The sequence below is a fragment of the Pezoporus wallicus genome, unplaced genomic scaffold (genome assembly GCF_028554395.1).
Source record: "Pezoporus wallicus isolate ANWC-B61680 ecotype Strahan unplaced genomic scaffold, APGP_CSIRO_Pwel_v1 contig_608, whole genome shotgun sequence".
NCBI classification, from domain to species: Eukaryota; Metazoa; Chordata; class Aves; order Psittaciformes; family Psittacidae; genus Pezoporus; species Pezoporus wallicus.
The window spans coordinates 1,001,165-1,018,010 of record NW_026639059.1 but is presented as its reverse complement, the minus strand read 5'-3'; the positions used below and the strand labels follow the sequence as shown (position 1 = coordinate 1,018,010).

At 38.0% G+C, this 16,846-nt stretch overlaps 1 protein-coding gene across 3 annotated transcripts in view; it reads left to right on the top strand.

Moving 5' to 3' along the window:
* ADAMTS6 (ADAM metallopeptidase with thrombospondin type 1 motif 6) overlaps positions 1–16,846 on the top strand; it is a 150,561-nt gene that overhangs the window by 15,217 nt on the left and 118,498 nt on the right. For 2 of the 3 annotated variants that reach the window (XM_057413572.1, XM_057413571.1), the window contains exons 5-7: positions 1,984–2,201; positions 2,714–2,797; positions 3,278–3,423. In XM_057413572.1, coding sequence (XP_057269555.1) covers positions 1,984–2,201; positions 2,714–2,797; positions 3,278–3,423 — 448 coding nt within the window. The remainder of the gene's footprint in view (positions 1–1,983; positions 2,202–2,713; positions 2,798–3,277; positions 3,424–16,846) is intronic. The other variant, XM_057413573.1, reaches the window with a different exon arrangement.

The window sequence follows — 16,846 nt, the reverse complement described above, 5'->3', positions numbered from 1 at the left end:
AGCTCTGGGCCTACTATCTTGCTTGTTCATCTCAGTTATTCCTTTACCTTTTGTTCCTGTATGCTACTTTCACTCCATGAAAATTTCTGAAAAAATTTGCTCTTTCCAAAACGACAAGGTTTTATTTTCCAGATGATGTGTCATTTTAATGTTCTCCTCCTGGGTACCAAAACCTTTTAAACTTGTTTTCTGAGCACTGGTGCATCTTTATTCCGAAGTGACATTGCATCCAAAGCATCCCTAGAACATCCAAAAAGTAAAATCGAATCTCAATTTTCAGTTTCACAGCTTTCAGACTCTAGGACCCAAGCTAGGTTTACAGCAATCTTCAGGGCATTTGACTGGTTTTGAAAGTTTTGAGCAGTCCAATTTTGTGTTTTAAAATGCAGTTGTAGCAAACCTCTAGCTGCCCTCTGGCAGTACATAGTTTATTTTTGCTTAAGTGAGATGAAAAATCTTTAGGCAATTAAAACAACTTCAAATTTCCTGCAATAGACATGAAAACTAGGAAAAAAGCTTAGTATTCATTTTAGAAGCCTTAACAAGGCTTTAATAGCTGATGCTTTTTTTTTAGAATAGGCCATACCTGCAGAATGGATTATACTTGCAGAATAAGAACAATTTTGTTACCAGTATGTTTTCAACTACTAGGTTTATTTTAATTTTTTTATTTTTCTAAATTGCGCACCTTTTTAAAGGCAACACTGTCCTCAGAAATTACAAAACGCTGTAACAGTGGGAATGCTGAAGCTTTGTATTCCTGGGTTTGACCTGAACATATGTTCTTTGATGTGTAGTTATTGCTCTTTGAAAATAGCGTGCTTGGTTGAATTGCAGAAAGCCTTGCTTTTTCATGGAAGGTACTGGTATTATCTTAACTCATCCTTAGCTGAATCTGTTTTAGTAGAGGTAAGGCTGCATCACAGAAGTTGCTCACTTGAGTAGTACAGTTCAGACAATTATAAATGGATCTGTTAACATTCTCATGTTCATCCATAGCTAGCAAGAATTCCTCAGATATTTTGAAACTCTACTTAGGTAAAAGCAGACTAATAATATACTTTAATAAAATTAAGATTTAGATCTATGTGGGTCTTTGTGGAAAAGGGATATTTAATACACAGAAAAATGCCAGTTTTGCAAGGAAAGGTGGGTTCAATTTTGTCCTGATGACAAGAATTCAGATTCACAGTAAGTTTGTAGTGTTTGTTTTGGATTTTCAATAATCGGGCTCTTGAGTGCAAGAAGTATTTTTTCTGTATATATATATATATGTGAAACAAGTACAAGAATCAACATGTTTGTATCAAAATGAGCATTAAAAATAACTGTAGTAATTATCTCATGTCAGGCCATTTTAAACTTCCCATTATAGTTAATTCACAAGGTAGATAAAACATAGCCTGATAGCTTTCTGAAGAGAAAATGATTTGGCCTGAAAACTATTAGGCAGGTAAGCATAATTGCCTAATAATTGCAGAGTTTCAGAGGAGAGAAAAAGCTTTTTTTTTTTTTTTAGTGTCTTATCAGTGTGTTGTGTGTTTAATTCCTTAGTATGTTTTGATACTTTTTCTACCTTGATCTTGAGTTTTTGTTTTCCAGTATGGTTTGTTTTTGTTTTTGTTTTTGTTTTTTTTTCCAAATGTTATAGCTGTCTTGTTCTTAGCCTTAAAATTCTGAAGTGTGCTTGTGGTTAATTACAACTAATCTTTAGTATTAACATAGATATGTAGAATCAGATCCTTTAGAAGATTGATAATTTAGTATACTAAGTCAAGTTAAGGAGAGCTGAGAACATTAGAACTCAAAGTTGGTTTTCTATTACCTAAAGTATTTTACAGTAAAAAAAAAGTAATTAATTTTGCTTTGCCTCAAGAAGTATTTCTTTAGAAGCATGAAGATTGAAATCTCAATGTAAATGAGCTGCATTTGAGTGAGTTTTACTAGAGACCCTCTGAGGTGTCTAATTATTTTGGTTCCTAGAAGACCTGACAAGAAGTGGTAAACCATGGTGGATGAATGATGCATCTGCTTTTCCAACTTCACTTCCAGTCAACGACACGTTAAGTAGTCATAGTCGACAGAAGAGATCAGTAAGCCTTGAACGGTTTGTGGAAACGCTGGTAGTAGCAGACAAAATGATGGTGGGATACCATGGTCGCAAAGATATTGAACACTACATTTTGAGTGTAATGAATATTGTAAGTTTCATCCCGCTGTGTGTTCATATGAATAGGCATGTACTGAAATGATAAAGCAACTGCAGGGTACTTGTATATTGGCATGAATAATTCTTTCAAATATATCAGCTTTCAGGAATTAATAGTTAAATATGGCAAATGTTAGCAGTGTGGGAAAAATGCACTACTGTTTCTGTCAAGAAGTACACTGATAATTTTTAAATTATTGTCTTCAATTTTAGATTCATATGATTACATTTAGATTATACATTTATATTCTGTTTAAGTCAAAAGTCTAGGTGATCTTTGTGCTGGATGAATTATGAAACAAGGTATAAACAGTTCCGATTGAAAAGTGTAACCCAGTAAGTTTGTTTCAGTGAATGGTCTTTTTTTTGGTCCAAAATTATGCAGCTGATAATTAACATTATGAAATTACATTGAGTGAGAAAATAGGTTAATTTTTAACTATTTAGGAAACAAGTAGTGTTTCTTGTCTGACTTTGTGCCTTTTCTTATTTTCTGGAGGTCAGGTTGCCAAACTTTATCGTGATTCCAGTCTAGGAAACGTTGTGAATATTATAGTGACACGTTTAATTGTCCTCACTGAAGATCAGGTAAGAGATGTTCCATTAAGCTTTATATCCCTAAAATAAAAGTTACATTATTGTTTAATATAGATTTCATTTAATTATTTCTTGAAACGGCTGCATCGGAGTACAAAATCTATCTTGTAATCTTTCACTACTTTAATCAAGATGAAACAGTTTGAAGGGGTATTCTTCATGTATCATCTCAGATATCTGTTCTACTTCAGGTGAATATTAATACACTTTTGGGGATGCCATTTTTTTATTTTTATTTTTTTTTTTCTTTTTGTATGGACATAGTCATTAAAATTGGAGCAGAAGCAATGACTGTTCGGTAATACACAGCTGAACTTGGGGTCATATTTTACAGAGATAAAATTTGGCAAGAAGAGTTTATTCCGAGAAACCACTGCTTCTAATTATAGTCCCATTTTAGTTTTCAAAAGGCTTAACAACTGACCTTAGTAATTTGTTTGGAACATTTCTGGTATGCATGTTGTATTGCAGCCAAACTTGGAGATAAACCACCATGCAGACAAGTCCCTCGATAGCTTCTGTAAGTGGCAGAAATCCATTCTCTCTCACCAAAGTGATGGAAACACCATTCCAGAAAATGGGATTGCCCACCATGATAATGCGGTTCTTATTACTAGGTATGGTCATTAAAGTATTGTGTTTATTTTATTCTATTTTATTTCTCTAGCTTTCTTGTTCTTAGCTCATATCTATCTATCTATCTATCTATCTGTATCTCTAGGCTAGTTGTAAAATAATATAATTCGTAGGTAATCTTAAGAGGAGGAAAACTAATAGGTGGCTTGTCTTAACTATATCAGATTATTAAACTGTAGATAAAGAGTTTGGAAAGTAAGTTTCATTATTCATAATTGCCAATGCAGAGTATTCCAGTAGAACAGATGGATCCTATTGAACATTTTATACTTCCATAATTAAAAAGAATTCATAAGATTATGGAGAACAAAACAGCATGGAATACGTTTTGTTAACCACAGGTAATGCTTTTTGTAAGAATTTCAAGCCAGAGCCTCAACTGCTGTAACAGTATTCCTGCTGAAAAACAGGTTCTTGCAGATTCAGGCAATGTGAGAGTCTGCATTGTAGCTGTTTTGATTTATAATGCTTAATTAAGATGAGAACTGACAGTTTTAACAGGTAGTTGCAAAGCCTGCATGTATCCCCATTTTTCTGCTTCTATTCCACTGTTACTGGGATCAGTTCAGCAAAGTTTGCACTGTAATCTCGTAATCTTGATAAATGTGTTCCTGTTTGTCCTTTGCAGATATGGGTAGGCAACTATACTTTATTAGGAGATCAGCTTCCCATTGTTTAAGGATACTATTTATTCTTTTCTGTTTTGTTTAAATAGCAGGTGCAGCACTGCATATTTAAATTAGCATCTTTTTAGAATAGTTTCTGCTTTCCAGGACAATGTGACCCTTTTGTGGAAACATTGTGTTCACTGCAGAAAGTTTTAAATAGTGATTAGAATAATGGATCTTTTCTGGAATTTTGTGCAAAAGCTCTAAAAGTGGCTTTTTAAATTTTTTTTCTTTGGGGGGGGATGGGTGTTTTTTTGTGGTTTTGCTTTGAAAAAAGGAAAATAAAGGCAATTAATTTTGAGAGGAACAAAAAGGTAATTACTTGTATGTATTTTTGCATGCATATTTCAAATATAGTTGTTATATGTGGTCATTAATACTACATAGTACCAGTTAAAATAATGAAATGCGAGAGTGATATAGAGAGAAGTTACAGTCCAAGAATTTTTAGAAAATAATATTGAAGTTTCTAATAGAAACAAATAGAATGAAATTCAAAATAAAATATGGTTCTATCCAAAGATCTTGATTTTTTTCAGAAAGACCTTCATTTATGCTTCATTTTTTGCATACAAGGAATTTCTTCGCTGGGGCTGCTCACACGTGAAATTAAATACTTCTTTACAGCTGTGCTACATACACATCAAGCTCTCACTTTCATAATTTAGGCAGTCAGTGAAAAAGCGTAATCCATAGGTGGTATGTTGGCATGTGGCAGTTGAAGCCCCCCAATATATATGTGCAAACTGTGTTGGCAACACTATATTTTACTGTTATGGCTGAATAACCTGACGTTTTGTTAGTGTTATTCTGCCACTGCAAAGTACAGTTGTTTATTTTCTTTCACTGTTGTGCTTTAATATGTTTTATTACTGTATATTCTGTACTGGCTTCCCTGTTCTGGTAGGATGTTCCCAGCATAGTTATAAACAGTTCAGTGTTCTAGACAAAGGCTTAAGTCAGTGCTAACTTGCAGGCCTTAAACTGCAAAAGGAGCAAGTTTTCAGAGAATATGAATAATACCCATTGAAAATTAAGATTTTTATTTTTTTTTCAGCAAGAAGTAGTAAATATTAAGGAATTATTCTTCTGTATGTCTAGTAATCATTTAAGTATGCTGCAGTTTTTTTAAGACTTGTGTAAGGCCTTGGGCAGCATGGTCTAGTGTGAGGTGTCCCTGCCCATGACAGGGGTGTTGGAATCAGATGATCTTAAGGTCCTCTCCAGCCCAAAACATTCTGTGATTCTGTGCTATCTTTTAAAAAGGACATAATTATAAAGGACATATCTATTATAAAGATAAGTTCAAAGTTTACTTTTAAGAACTTTACACTTCTAAGTATTTACCTATATTTGAAGTCAATAAAAAGTCTAGTATCTGCAGGCTAGTAATACTACCTTTATAAAGCATCACTGCATACTTGTTTAGTTATATATGCTTTCACAATAGAGTGATTGCATTCATTTATTTACTATAATAATTGTAATGTCTAGTAATAATTCAAAATGCTAAAATAATCAGTTTGAATCAGTCAATCAGGCTTTTACTGAAACTGCTAGCTATCGTGGCTCTTACTAACAAAATATATCAGCATATGTGAAGAATTTTTTTTTTTAAATAATTATGAATAAATTACTGAAGTGTAAACATGCTTGTTTTCTTTCTGTTTTTTATGTCTCACCGGATGAACCAGAGTTAATGCATTATATGTGAAAAAGAAGGGTGTAGCTACAGTGCTATAAACTTCCAGCATGTTGGAGAGGTCTTCAGTAACCTCTTCTTGAAGGAATTTGAACCTGTACTACCAAATATTAAGTTATTTCTTAGCCACTGTAATATTTTTTTGAAAGCAGTCTCCTGTATCAGTCCCAGTGATGCTGCTCTATGGTGTGTGTGGTAATTACATTTTCATTGAATTTGACACCGAAACCATTTTTGATCATTGTGGGTATTAGGGGAAAGTAGAAAAGTTTCAGTTCAACACTTTGAGTAGTTCTGTGTTGATTAAAACCATATTTTTCAGGAAGTAATGACTTCTGTACCCTAAACTAGTTGTATGCTAAAACTGAGTAGCCTCCCTGACATGGAGGTGTGCCAGGCTAATCTACTAAGTCCTGGGGAGACATTGGTATGCCTGCTAAGCTACTGGTCTTTGGACAAGAGCCTGCCTGTGTTCAGAGTGCCTGGTGTGCGGGCTTCTCTGTTGTGGCCCTGCAGGCACCCTGCAGAGTGCTTATTTTACTAAGTGTGTAGGAGATTGCAGAAAACCTATTTGCTGATAAAAATAATTAAGGCAGGTAAGAGAGTGGTCCAAGTAAGAGCCCTATTCCCAGTCAGAAGAGCAAAATTGTGGTGATAGAAATAGGGTATTACTTCGACACATGGTAACAAAAATAATGTTGATACTCAACTCACAATGGTGAGCATTGTGACTGGTTTAGCTTTAATGCTGCCAGACTTATGCTGAAGGCATAAAAATTATAATTAGCAGAAACATTTCCTGGTACTGTTGTCAGCAGAAGCATCTTCCTTTGGTTTCACTGGGGAGCTGCTGGTAATGCGAACCCAAGGGTAGGTAATAGGCATTATACAGAGGACTTATTAAAGAGTCTTGGGATATTTGGTGGCTTTGTGTAAAAAAAATAAAATACCATCAGCAGTTACCAGGACACTGATAATACTTTTATGTGTGTTGCTGTGTTTTGCCTCCTTTTATTCATTTATGGAACTTTTGTTTGTATTTTCTGAGTCTTAAGTGCTTAATGTTATTTCAAGATAAAGCTGTGACTGAATGTTCTAAAACAATGAGACTTTATTTTTTTTTAGTTTAGTGCTTGCTCTGTGAAATTTCACTTAGAGTTTTTCTGTTTGAGACTATATTTAAGTCTCAGATTTTAATATTTTATCCTGTAATTGTCTAAATTGAGGTCTTGGGGGCAGGTGAAAATAAAATACTAAGCACACAGGTTTTCGTTATGAAGTTGATTAATATTGTAATGCTGATAAGGGAGTGTCTTCTTCAAGTGGATCCTTAAAATTCTTTCATATTACAAATTAATAAAAGTAGGATTAAAAATTTCAATGATTCTCTTATCTCAAGTCTTTTTGTAGACGGAAAGTAGTCTTTGCTTTTGGTTCCTATATTCCTTTATCTGTTATGTGATAATCTAAGGTCAGATTCTCAGATTTTTTGTTTTAACTCCGTGTAAATTTTGAGAGTCTCTGTATATTCTTCCTTGTGAATCACACATCCAGTTTATTTCCTTGTTTGCTTGTTTAACCTTTATTGGTACCCTGCTTCCCTCTTTTTGTTTCTTCAGAAACTCCTTAAGAAAGTCTTCATAGTTCACCTTAAAAATACAAAACTTCGGATGTCACAACGTACACTGTGGTATCAATGCTTATTTTTGAAGCTTCCCTTCCATTTCGATCATTTGTTTCCTTCTCTTGATCTTATGAATCATAAAGTAGGAATTACAGAATTCCTCAGCAATACTTTGGTTAATTTGGAAGCATATACACTATGAACAAAACTATTCCTTGCCCTGTGCACCCACACAGGGTGGTAAGGGCCTGAGGGTTACATTCTTGTTTTTACTTTGTATCGGGGTGGAGAAAATGAGAAAATAAAAAAAGGAAAAAAGCCCCCCCCCCCTTTGTTTTCTTTATGTTTTACACCCTAAGTGCTCTCTAGTACTGTATTTTTTTTATAGCTCCAGAATTTTGATTTTTTTTTCAGGTACTAAGTAGTTGTTTTTCCAAATGACGTGACTGAATCACTAGGCTTTGCAGTAGCTGTCTTTTCGTGCTGGGAGGGAGGATCCAGAGCTATTAATTTGCTTCCTGGTGTGTCAGTAGGTGAAGCAAAAGGCGTACCAGACAGCTCATGAAGGGTAAAGCTTCAGGGAGAAGTTGAGATGCCTATATATATATATATATATATATATGTGTGTGTGTGTGTGTGTGTGTGTATGTATTTCTAATGGGGCAGAACTTTGTCTCTGAGATCCAAATGTTTTAAACAGAGAAACATTTGAAACCTTTCTCACTTAAAGAGACAATATTTCTCAGAAGTCGTTGTATGAAATGTTCTCTCTGGTTGGTAGCGTCATATACCAAGAGTTTTGTTTTTTTTTAAAAAACAAAATCAAATTCACTATGTTTGTCGAAAACATTAAGATCTCTTTGATGCATCTACAGTGCTTTTTTAGGAATATATGGCAAAAAAGCTTAAGTTTTGGGTTTGAGGCTGTAACCCCTTTTCCCCCTGGTATACTGTTAGAGATGCACTTACTTAGATACCAGTTCTGAAATTAGCTGAAATTAAAAGATACTTGTATTTGAAGATGTTCCACTTGGATTGGAGACTGCTTGAGCTAGTTTATGAGTGCTTTACTGCTTTAGCAACTATTTATTCCACAGCCCCACTGAACTAATGTACTATGGAAGAGTCTTTATGTGCTTGAATAAAGAATCAGGACTGTAAGATGTTTTTACTAATTAAGCCTTTATTGGTAGGTTAGACTGGTGTCAGTAAAAATGTTCAGTACCTCAGATGATACTATATTGCTGTTTCTCTGGGTTTTAAATGTGCTTGTACATACTAAATTTTGTGAGACAGTGAATGAGCTCTGTCTTAATACAGGCTCTTGTACTTTTGCCAGGTACCACCATACTTGTAATTCAGTAAGTGTATTGCTAAGCAGTGTGGTATGGCTGTTGTTAGCATTAACCCTGGTCTTAGTATGCAGCGTATCTGTAGCAACACTGCTGAAGCCCATATGGGAGGCATTAGCATTATTACAAAATTGGTGGATTTTTCAAATCTTTCAAGGAGAGAAATTTTACAGAAGTCCTTTGTGTTTACTGTATATATGCAAGATTAACTTCACAATACTTTGGTTAGTCCTTTCCTCATATGTGTGCCCTCATGGGCAAGGTATACTCTCTTTCATGTATCTGTGAGGTGTGTATCCCCTATGCAGGGCAGTACTCCAGTTTTTCTAAGGGGGCAGAAGGTATATGTATGTAGCACCAATCCTAAACTCCTGTAAGTCTTGTGGTTTGCAATCTAAAGAACTGCAATGTTTCTGGCATTGCTGTAGATACTTGAGAGGGGCAAAGAGTTTCTTGTTTCATTTTACATACCTGTGTAGAGCTGACCGCAATCATGCCTTCCATTTTTTTATAACACAAGGGGGTTTTAGGCAGCCAGGGATGATTTGGTAGTTGCATGGTCCCGATAGCAGTATTAAAAGGAAATATATTTTTTGGACATAGTTGCCCTTTTTTGTGTAAGTTACTTATTTTGTGTAAGTTGCGAATTAGCAGGGCTCATTTGGAGAGCTTTAAACTAGATTCGAAGGGGGATGGGGTTGTAGCTGGGCTTGCCCCAGTGGGGCAGCACTCCAGAACTGGTGAAGACTGGGAGGCCTCCTATAATCCTAGGGTGAAATCGGTGTGCTCAGCTCGCTCCCTGGAATGTCTGTACACCGATGCGCGCAGCATGGGAAATAAGCAGGAGGAGTTAGAAACCTGTGTTAAGTCAGGAGACTATGATCTGGTGGCAATTACAGAGACGTGGTGGGACAGCTCACATGACTGGAATATAGTCATGGAGGGCTATGTCCTTTTCAGGGAAGACAGGCCAGCCAGGCGGGGTGGTGGGGGTGCTCTCTATGTACGGGAGCAACTACAATGCACTGAGTTCTGTCCAGGAACAGATGACGAGCGAGTTGAGAGTCTGTGGGTGAGAATTAAGGGGCAGGCTGGCAGGGGTGATACTGCTGTGGGTGTCTGTTACAGACCTCCAGATCAGGGTGAGGAAGTTGACGAGGCCTTCTACAGGCAGCTGAGAGTGGCCTCACAGTCACAGGCTGTGGTCGTCGTGGGGGATTTTAACTTCCCTGATGTTTGCTGGAAGGACCACTCAGCAACCCAGCCACAGTCCAGGAGGTTCCTCCAGTGTATGGATGATAACTTCCTCATGCAAATGGTGGATGAGCCAACCAGGAGAGGAGCGCTGCTGGATCTCATCCTCACTAACAAGGAGGATCTGGTCGAAGCAGTAAGGGTTGAGGGCTGCCTTGGTTGCAGCGACCACGAGATGGTGGGACTTCAGGATCTTGTGTGGTAGGACCAGTAGAATAGCAAGTAGAATTGCAACCCTGGACTTTAGCAGGGCAAACTTTGGCCTTTTCAAGCAATTGCTAGGGGAAATCCCATGGACAAGGCTGTTTGAAGGTAAAGGGTCCCAAGATAGTTGGTTGGCATTCAAGGGTTGCTTTTTCCAAGCTCAAGATCAGAGCATCCCGACACGTAGGAAGTCAAGGAAGAGGGCCAGGAGACCTGCGTGGCTAAATAGGGAATTGCTGGGTATGCTCAAGTGGAAGAGGAGAGTTTACAGGTCATGGAAGGAGGGGCTGGCCACTTGGGAGGACTATAAGGCTGCTGCTAGAGGATGTAGGAAGGCAGCTAGGATGACTAAGGCCTCCTTAGAATTAAACCTGGCGAGAAGGGTCAAGGACAGCAGAAAGAGCTTTTTCAAATACATGGCAGATAAAAGTAACACCAGAGGCAATGTAGGCCCACTGATGAACGGGATGGGTGCCCTGGTGACAGAAGATACAGAGATGGCAGAGTTACTGAATGCCTTCTTTGTCTCTGTCTACTCTGCTGCAGGCAGTCCTGAAGAGTCCTGTACCCCTGAGACCTCAGATGAAGTCAGGTCAATGGAGCGGTTTGCCTTAGTCGATGAGGAATGGGTTAGAGACCGGTTGAGCAATCTGGACATCCATAAATCCATGGGTCCAGATGGGATGCACCCGCGGGTGCTGAGGGAACTGGCGGAAGTCATTGCTAGACCACTCTCCATCATCTTTACCAAGTCTTGGGAAACGGGAGAGGTGCCTGAGGACTGGAGGAAAGCAAATGTCACTCCAGTCTTCAAAAAGGGCAAGGAGGAGGACCCGGGTAACTATAGACCGGTCAGCCTCACCTCCATCCCTGGGAAAGTGATGGAACACCTTATCCTTGGTGCCATCTTAAGGCATATCAAGGATAAGAGGGTTATGAGGGGCAGTCAACATGGCTTCACCAAGGGGAAATCATGCTTGACCAATCTCTTAGCCTTTTATGAGGAAATAACACGGTGGATGGATGATGGCAGAGCGGTGGATGTGGTCTACCTTGACTTCAGCAAAGCATTTGACACAGTCTCCCACAGCATCCTCACAGCTAAATTGAGGAAGTGTGATCTGGATGATCGGGTAGTGAGGTGGACTGTGAACTGGCTGAAGGAGAGAAGGCAGAGAGTTGCAGTCTACGGGGCTGAGTCTAGTTGGAGGCCTGTAACTAGTGGAGTGCCTCAAGGGTCAGTACTGGGACCAGTATTATTTAATATATTCATCAACGATTTAGATGAGGGAATTGAGTGTACTATCAGCAAATTTGCTGATGACACTAAGCTGGGAGGAGTGGCTGACACGCCAGAAGGCTGTGCTGCCATCCAGCGAGACCTGGACAGGCTGTAGAGTTGGGCAGGGAGTAACTTGATGAAATATAACAAGGGAAAGTGTAGAGTCCTGCATCTGGGCAGGAACAACCCCAGGTTCCAGTATAGGTTGGGGAATGACCTGATAGAGAGCAGTGTAGGGGAGAGGGTCCTGGGGGTCCTAGTGGACGACAGGATGACCATGAGCCAACACTGTGCCCTTGTGGCCAAGAAGGCCAATGGCATCCTGGGGTGTATTAGAAGGGGGGTGGTTAGTAGGTCGAGAGAGGTCCTCCTTCCCCTCTACTCTGCCCTGGTGAGACCGTATCTGGAATATTGTGTCCAGTTCTGGGCCCCTCAGTTCAAGAAGGACAGGGAGCTGCTGGAGAGAGTCCAGCGCAGGGCAACGAAGATGATTAAGGGAGTGAAGCATCTCCCTTATGAGGAAAGACTGAGGGAGCTGGGTCTCTATAGTTTAGAGAAGAGGAGACTGAGGGGTGACCTTATTAGTGTATATAAATATATAAAGGGGGAGTGTCACGAGGATGGAGCCAGGCTCTACTCAGTGGCAAACAATGATAGGACAAGGGGTAATGGGTACAAACTGGAACACAAGAGGTTCCACTTAAACTTGAGAAGAAACCTCTTCTCAGTGAGGGTGACGGAACACTGGAACAGGCTGCCCAGGGAGGTTGTGGAGTCTCCTTCCCTGAAGACATTCAAAACCCGCCTGGACACATTCTTGTGTAACCTTATGTAGGTGTTCCTGCTCTGGCAGGGGGATTGGACTAGATGATCTTTCGAGGTCCCTTCCAATCTCTAGCATACTGTGATACTGTGTGATACTGTCATAGTGTAGTAATACAGTCTTACTCTAGTAACAAGTGCCCATTAGGTTCTGTAGTAGTTAAGGCATTTGGTAGTGAGGTAGGGCCAGCCAGAGCTCTGCACATTCCTTTCCTCTTGCAGCTCCAAGATTGTTATGTCTCTTCTCTTGAGGCACTTTTCCACTTTTTTCTGGGCTTCTTAACTTGTTGCAAAGATTACTTTTCTATACAAGCCACTCTAATGCTGCTCTGTCAGGACAATTTTCAGCCTTGTCCAATAAATCTGGACATCCAGAGCATTTCTATTCCCATAAAACCCTGTCTTTGAGCCTCATCCTGTGTTTTTTCCCTAATAAGAAGGGCTCTGATTTCAAGAAGTAATTCCAATGCCAGTTGTATCTGTTTGCTCCTTACTTCCTTGATATTCAGTCATTTAAGCAGTTTTCACCCGTGTTTTTTTACACAGCCCTTCAACTTCTTCTGCTGGAGTTCTTTGCAGTGAATTTAAGCCCCTGTCAGGAGGCTGGTTTTCCTTAGTTGATTTTTGTGCAGAAATTGCAAGATTGTCCATTGACTTATTGTTCTGGAGACCATGTATAGGATATCTTCTCTGAGAGGGTGCGCTGAAAAGATGAGATATATATATGTTGCTCTTAATCTCTGCAGACACTCTCTGCAGTCTCTGCAGATACATAAAATTCAAGGAACCCCCTAAGCAAATAGTAGCACTAAATTCCCCATGGCTCTTTGTTTTCAGGGAATTTAAGGGGTATATGTGAAAAATCTGTCTGCATATCCAAAAGGAGGTATGTGGAAAAAACCCCAAACAAAAAAACTTGAAATGTACTAGGACTCTGCCTCAGCAGGTTGAGGAAAGTAAGGTATTTAATATTTTTGCACAGTGCTTTGCATAATAGGGATGTTTGCATCAGGGTTCCTTTATATGTCATGTTCCTTACACTCCTTTTTAGAGACCACTGACAAAATCCGTATGTTGCTAGATATGGCACAGGTACCACAATTGCTACTGTTGTGTCAAAAACAGTTTGTGGGTGTTCACTATCCTAAGGTATATTCTTTGGAATGACAGCCTTAAGACTGATAAAAGAGAAGCTGTGCCTGAGAAATAAGACTGATAGAAGACGTGCCTGAGAAATTCAGTGTAACAACTGTGAGCCATTACAGCAGTAGAGGGTCTCTGTGTAGATGATTTGTTTTGGGTACATATGAGTATAGAGCTGTGTTCAGAGATTGCAAACGCTGCATGTTTGGGGTGGGGAAAACATATACAAAGACTTCAGTGGAGGATTCTCCCTCACTGATTTTCTGTGTGTCTTTCTGTGAGGTGACAGGCTGTAAGTTGTGAAATGCTGGTAGGAATATCAAATTAGATAACACAGCCAGTAGAGAAAAATATAAAATCGGTTGATACATTGCATAATTCCCCGTTATGTGACAGACGCTTACTGGTTGGATGGGTTTTTTTGTTCCTCCACTCCACATTAACAGAGTAATGTTCAGGTTTCCACTCTTGGCTGTGAATTTTCTGGGGTTCTGGGGGGAAGTGGTTAGTGTCAATTATATCTTTAAAATTTATACCTAGATTTTGTAGCTGAAAGGAATCAAATAGACTCTGTGGGATTTGAGGGAACTCACATGGAACAGTAAAGTAGCTAGAATGTGAATCTGAAAAACTGCTTATTGCATGGCAAATGTCAACCAGCAGGTGATTTGCAGCTAATTAACAAGCACACTGTGTGAGTGGAATATTTTCTAATCAGTAAAAAGGCTGTTATTTTAATTTTCTGATGCCATTAGTTGACTCTCATTTTACAGTTGGTTGGTTAGAAGATATGTATTCTGATTCAGTTTATAAAACTGGAGTCTGTGAGAGTGGAAGGGTGGAAAAGGTATAAGGTATACCCAGAGTTACTAATCCATTCCAGATGCACAAAATGTGTTTGAAATGTTTTATATAATACCAAATCCAGAAGAGTGACCAATGTCATGCACTAAAGCTGAGATTTTCATGGTCTGACTAGAGACTTCAAGTCTGAAAGCTGTTTTCTTTTTTTTTTTAATTTTTTTGTAGATTGATTGAAGTACTTGATACTGAGTAAAAAGACAAATAACATTCTCCTGTCTCAATTGAACACAGAAATTTTTAGGGTAATCTCAGAAACATCTCTTAAAATGTGCTCACTGGTTACCCACCTAATGATTTCCTGGACTGGAAAACTTAAATCTACCAGGACACAATGTGGGCTGTGCAACTCCTTACTGCCCCAGTTAAAGGTTTCCTTTAAATGGGAGAATGAAACCTTCGGTAATTAAAAATACATTTTAATAAATCCATAAAATATAAAACTACATTTGCTGTTGATAGTAATGGTATATTAATGCATATAGTTTACAAATAAGACACTTCCTTTTGCACACTAGACTTACTAGAGAAGAAAAATATATCGATGAAAAATACTCCTGTATGCTCTGTTTTTTTCTACTTTTTTTTTTTAATTTTTTTAACTCTCCAAGCATTTACCTTCTGAGTAGCACAAAGGGTCATAAAACCATTCAAATGATAGTTTTTCCAGGAAATGTTTGGTGGTAATACTTTTGGATATCTGTTAGAACACTCAGTTACTGCTTGGCCAGATATCTGAGGAAGGGCTTTTTTATAAAGAACATAGAGTTGTTTAAAAATCTCTCATTTCTAATTTTTTTCTGTTTTTCTGTTTTTCTTAGTAGTCTGAGTAGAATCGCGCCCCCCCCCCCCCCCCCCCCCCCGTTTAAGTATGGTATCAGGGCTGTTGTTACTTTCACAACCTGCAGTGACCAACAGAATAATACATATGCAAAGGAGTAGCAGTGCTCCTCATGCTTAACAATCCAGAAAAGCATATTAGGCCGATTTTTAGCTTGGATTTTCACCAATTTTGGATTTGGAGTTTTGTCTGTGATCTGTTACGTAAATTCTGTCTCTCACCACACATGAGTATGTACTACATTTTCATGTTTTCTTCGTATTTTAAACTTCCATCTGGACTACTAGCTCAACTTCATGGTTATATTTTATTAGATTGCTTATATATAAGAATGTATGAAATGTGCTTTTAATTAGGACATAGGTTGTAAATTAATTTTTTTGTGGTGCAGCGTCATGTCTGTTTAATTTTAGTATTCGGTATTCTTCAGTTTCTGCCAATCTGTCCTAATGAAAGGCGTGATTGTTTATGCTTGGAGATCAAGGGTAGTATGCCCATTATTTCAGTAGGATCTAGGGAATATTTAAATTTGAGTTCATAGCTTGTTCATTTTAATTATGCAAATAGTTATGTGAAACCTAAAGTGAGCACTGTTGGTTCTATGCTGCTTAATAACTTCTTGAAATACCTTGCCGCTTTGAAATGCGGATTAATGAAGTTAGGTGCACAAGAATCTTAACCTTTTTGAAATTGGAGATGGTATTTTCTCTGAACTTGTACCTATTTCTGTATTCATTTTACTGCTTTTATAAACAGCCACTTTGCATAGAGATGTCTTCCTAACTAATTTTTACCGTATTCAGCATGTTGAAAGTACTTTCCAAAGTAATTAGCACTTAAAGTTAGTGATTTGGTTTTGTTTAGTTTTTTTTTCTTTTGTGCTTTGTTAGTGAATTTACAGCGAATATGTGACACTTGAGAGGAACTCTCTGGAAATCTTCCAGTCAAAGAGCAGGTGTGAATAGGTGAATAGGCAGGAGCAGAGAGTGTTACAGAGTTGTCCCAAGTAAAAAAAGTATGTTGTAGTTTATGTCTGCAGCTGTAGCTGTTCAGTTTCACTTTCATAATATGTGATGAAATGTAGCTTAAAAGGTTGTTAAAATTCTGACAGAACTGGATGAAGGGAGGTAAAGTAAAAATCCCAAGTTAAAAACACTGTACCTAAATGTTTTGTAGTTGCCATGCTGGCTTGGTCTCGTGTGCTTGGTTAATTTGTACTAAAGTTGATTTTGAAATTGGATCTGCTAAACAGATAAAATTTTGATTTAAATTCAAATGAAATAAATCTCTTTGCTTTCAACTAAAATGAAAACTTTGTGAAGCGTAAGAAATTTGGTGAAGAAAATTAAGAAATCACATTGGTTTACATATGGCATATTCAGATTACCACCCCTGTTGTATTCTTAATTATTTTCTTAACTAGCACTTTTACTTCTTTGAAGATGTGTTTCACAGTCCTTATTTTATGAAGTAAACACTGGAAAATACTGTTGCTGAAATACAAACATGGAGGTAACACTGAGAACTAACTGAAATTCTGGTCAAACCATGTATCACAACAGCATATGAAGGAGCAGTGGTTTGAACAACTGTAAAGAATTTAACATGAAATTGAAAACTAGTTCAGCTAGCAAGTCTTGTGTAAATTTGC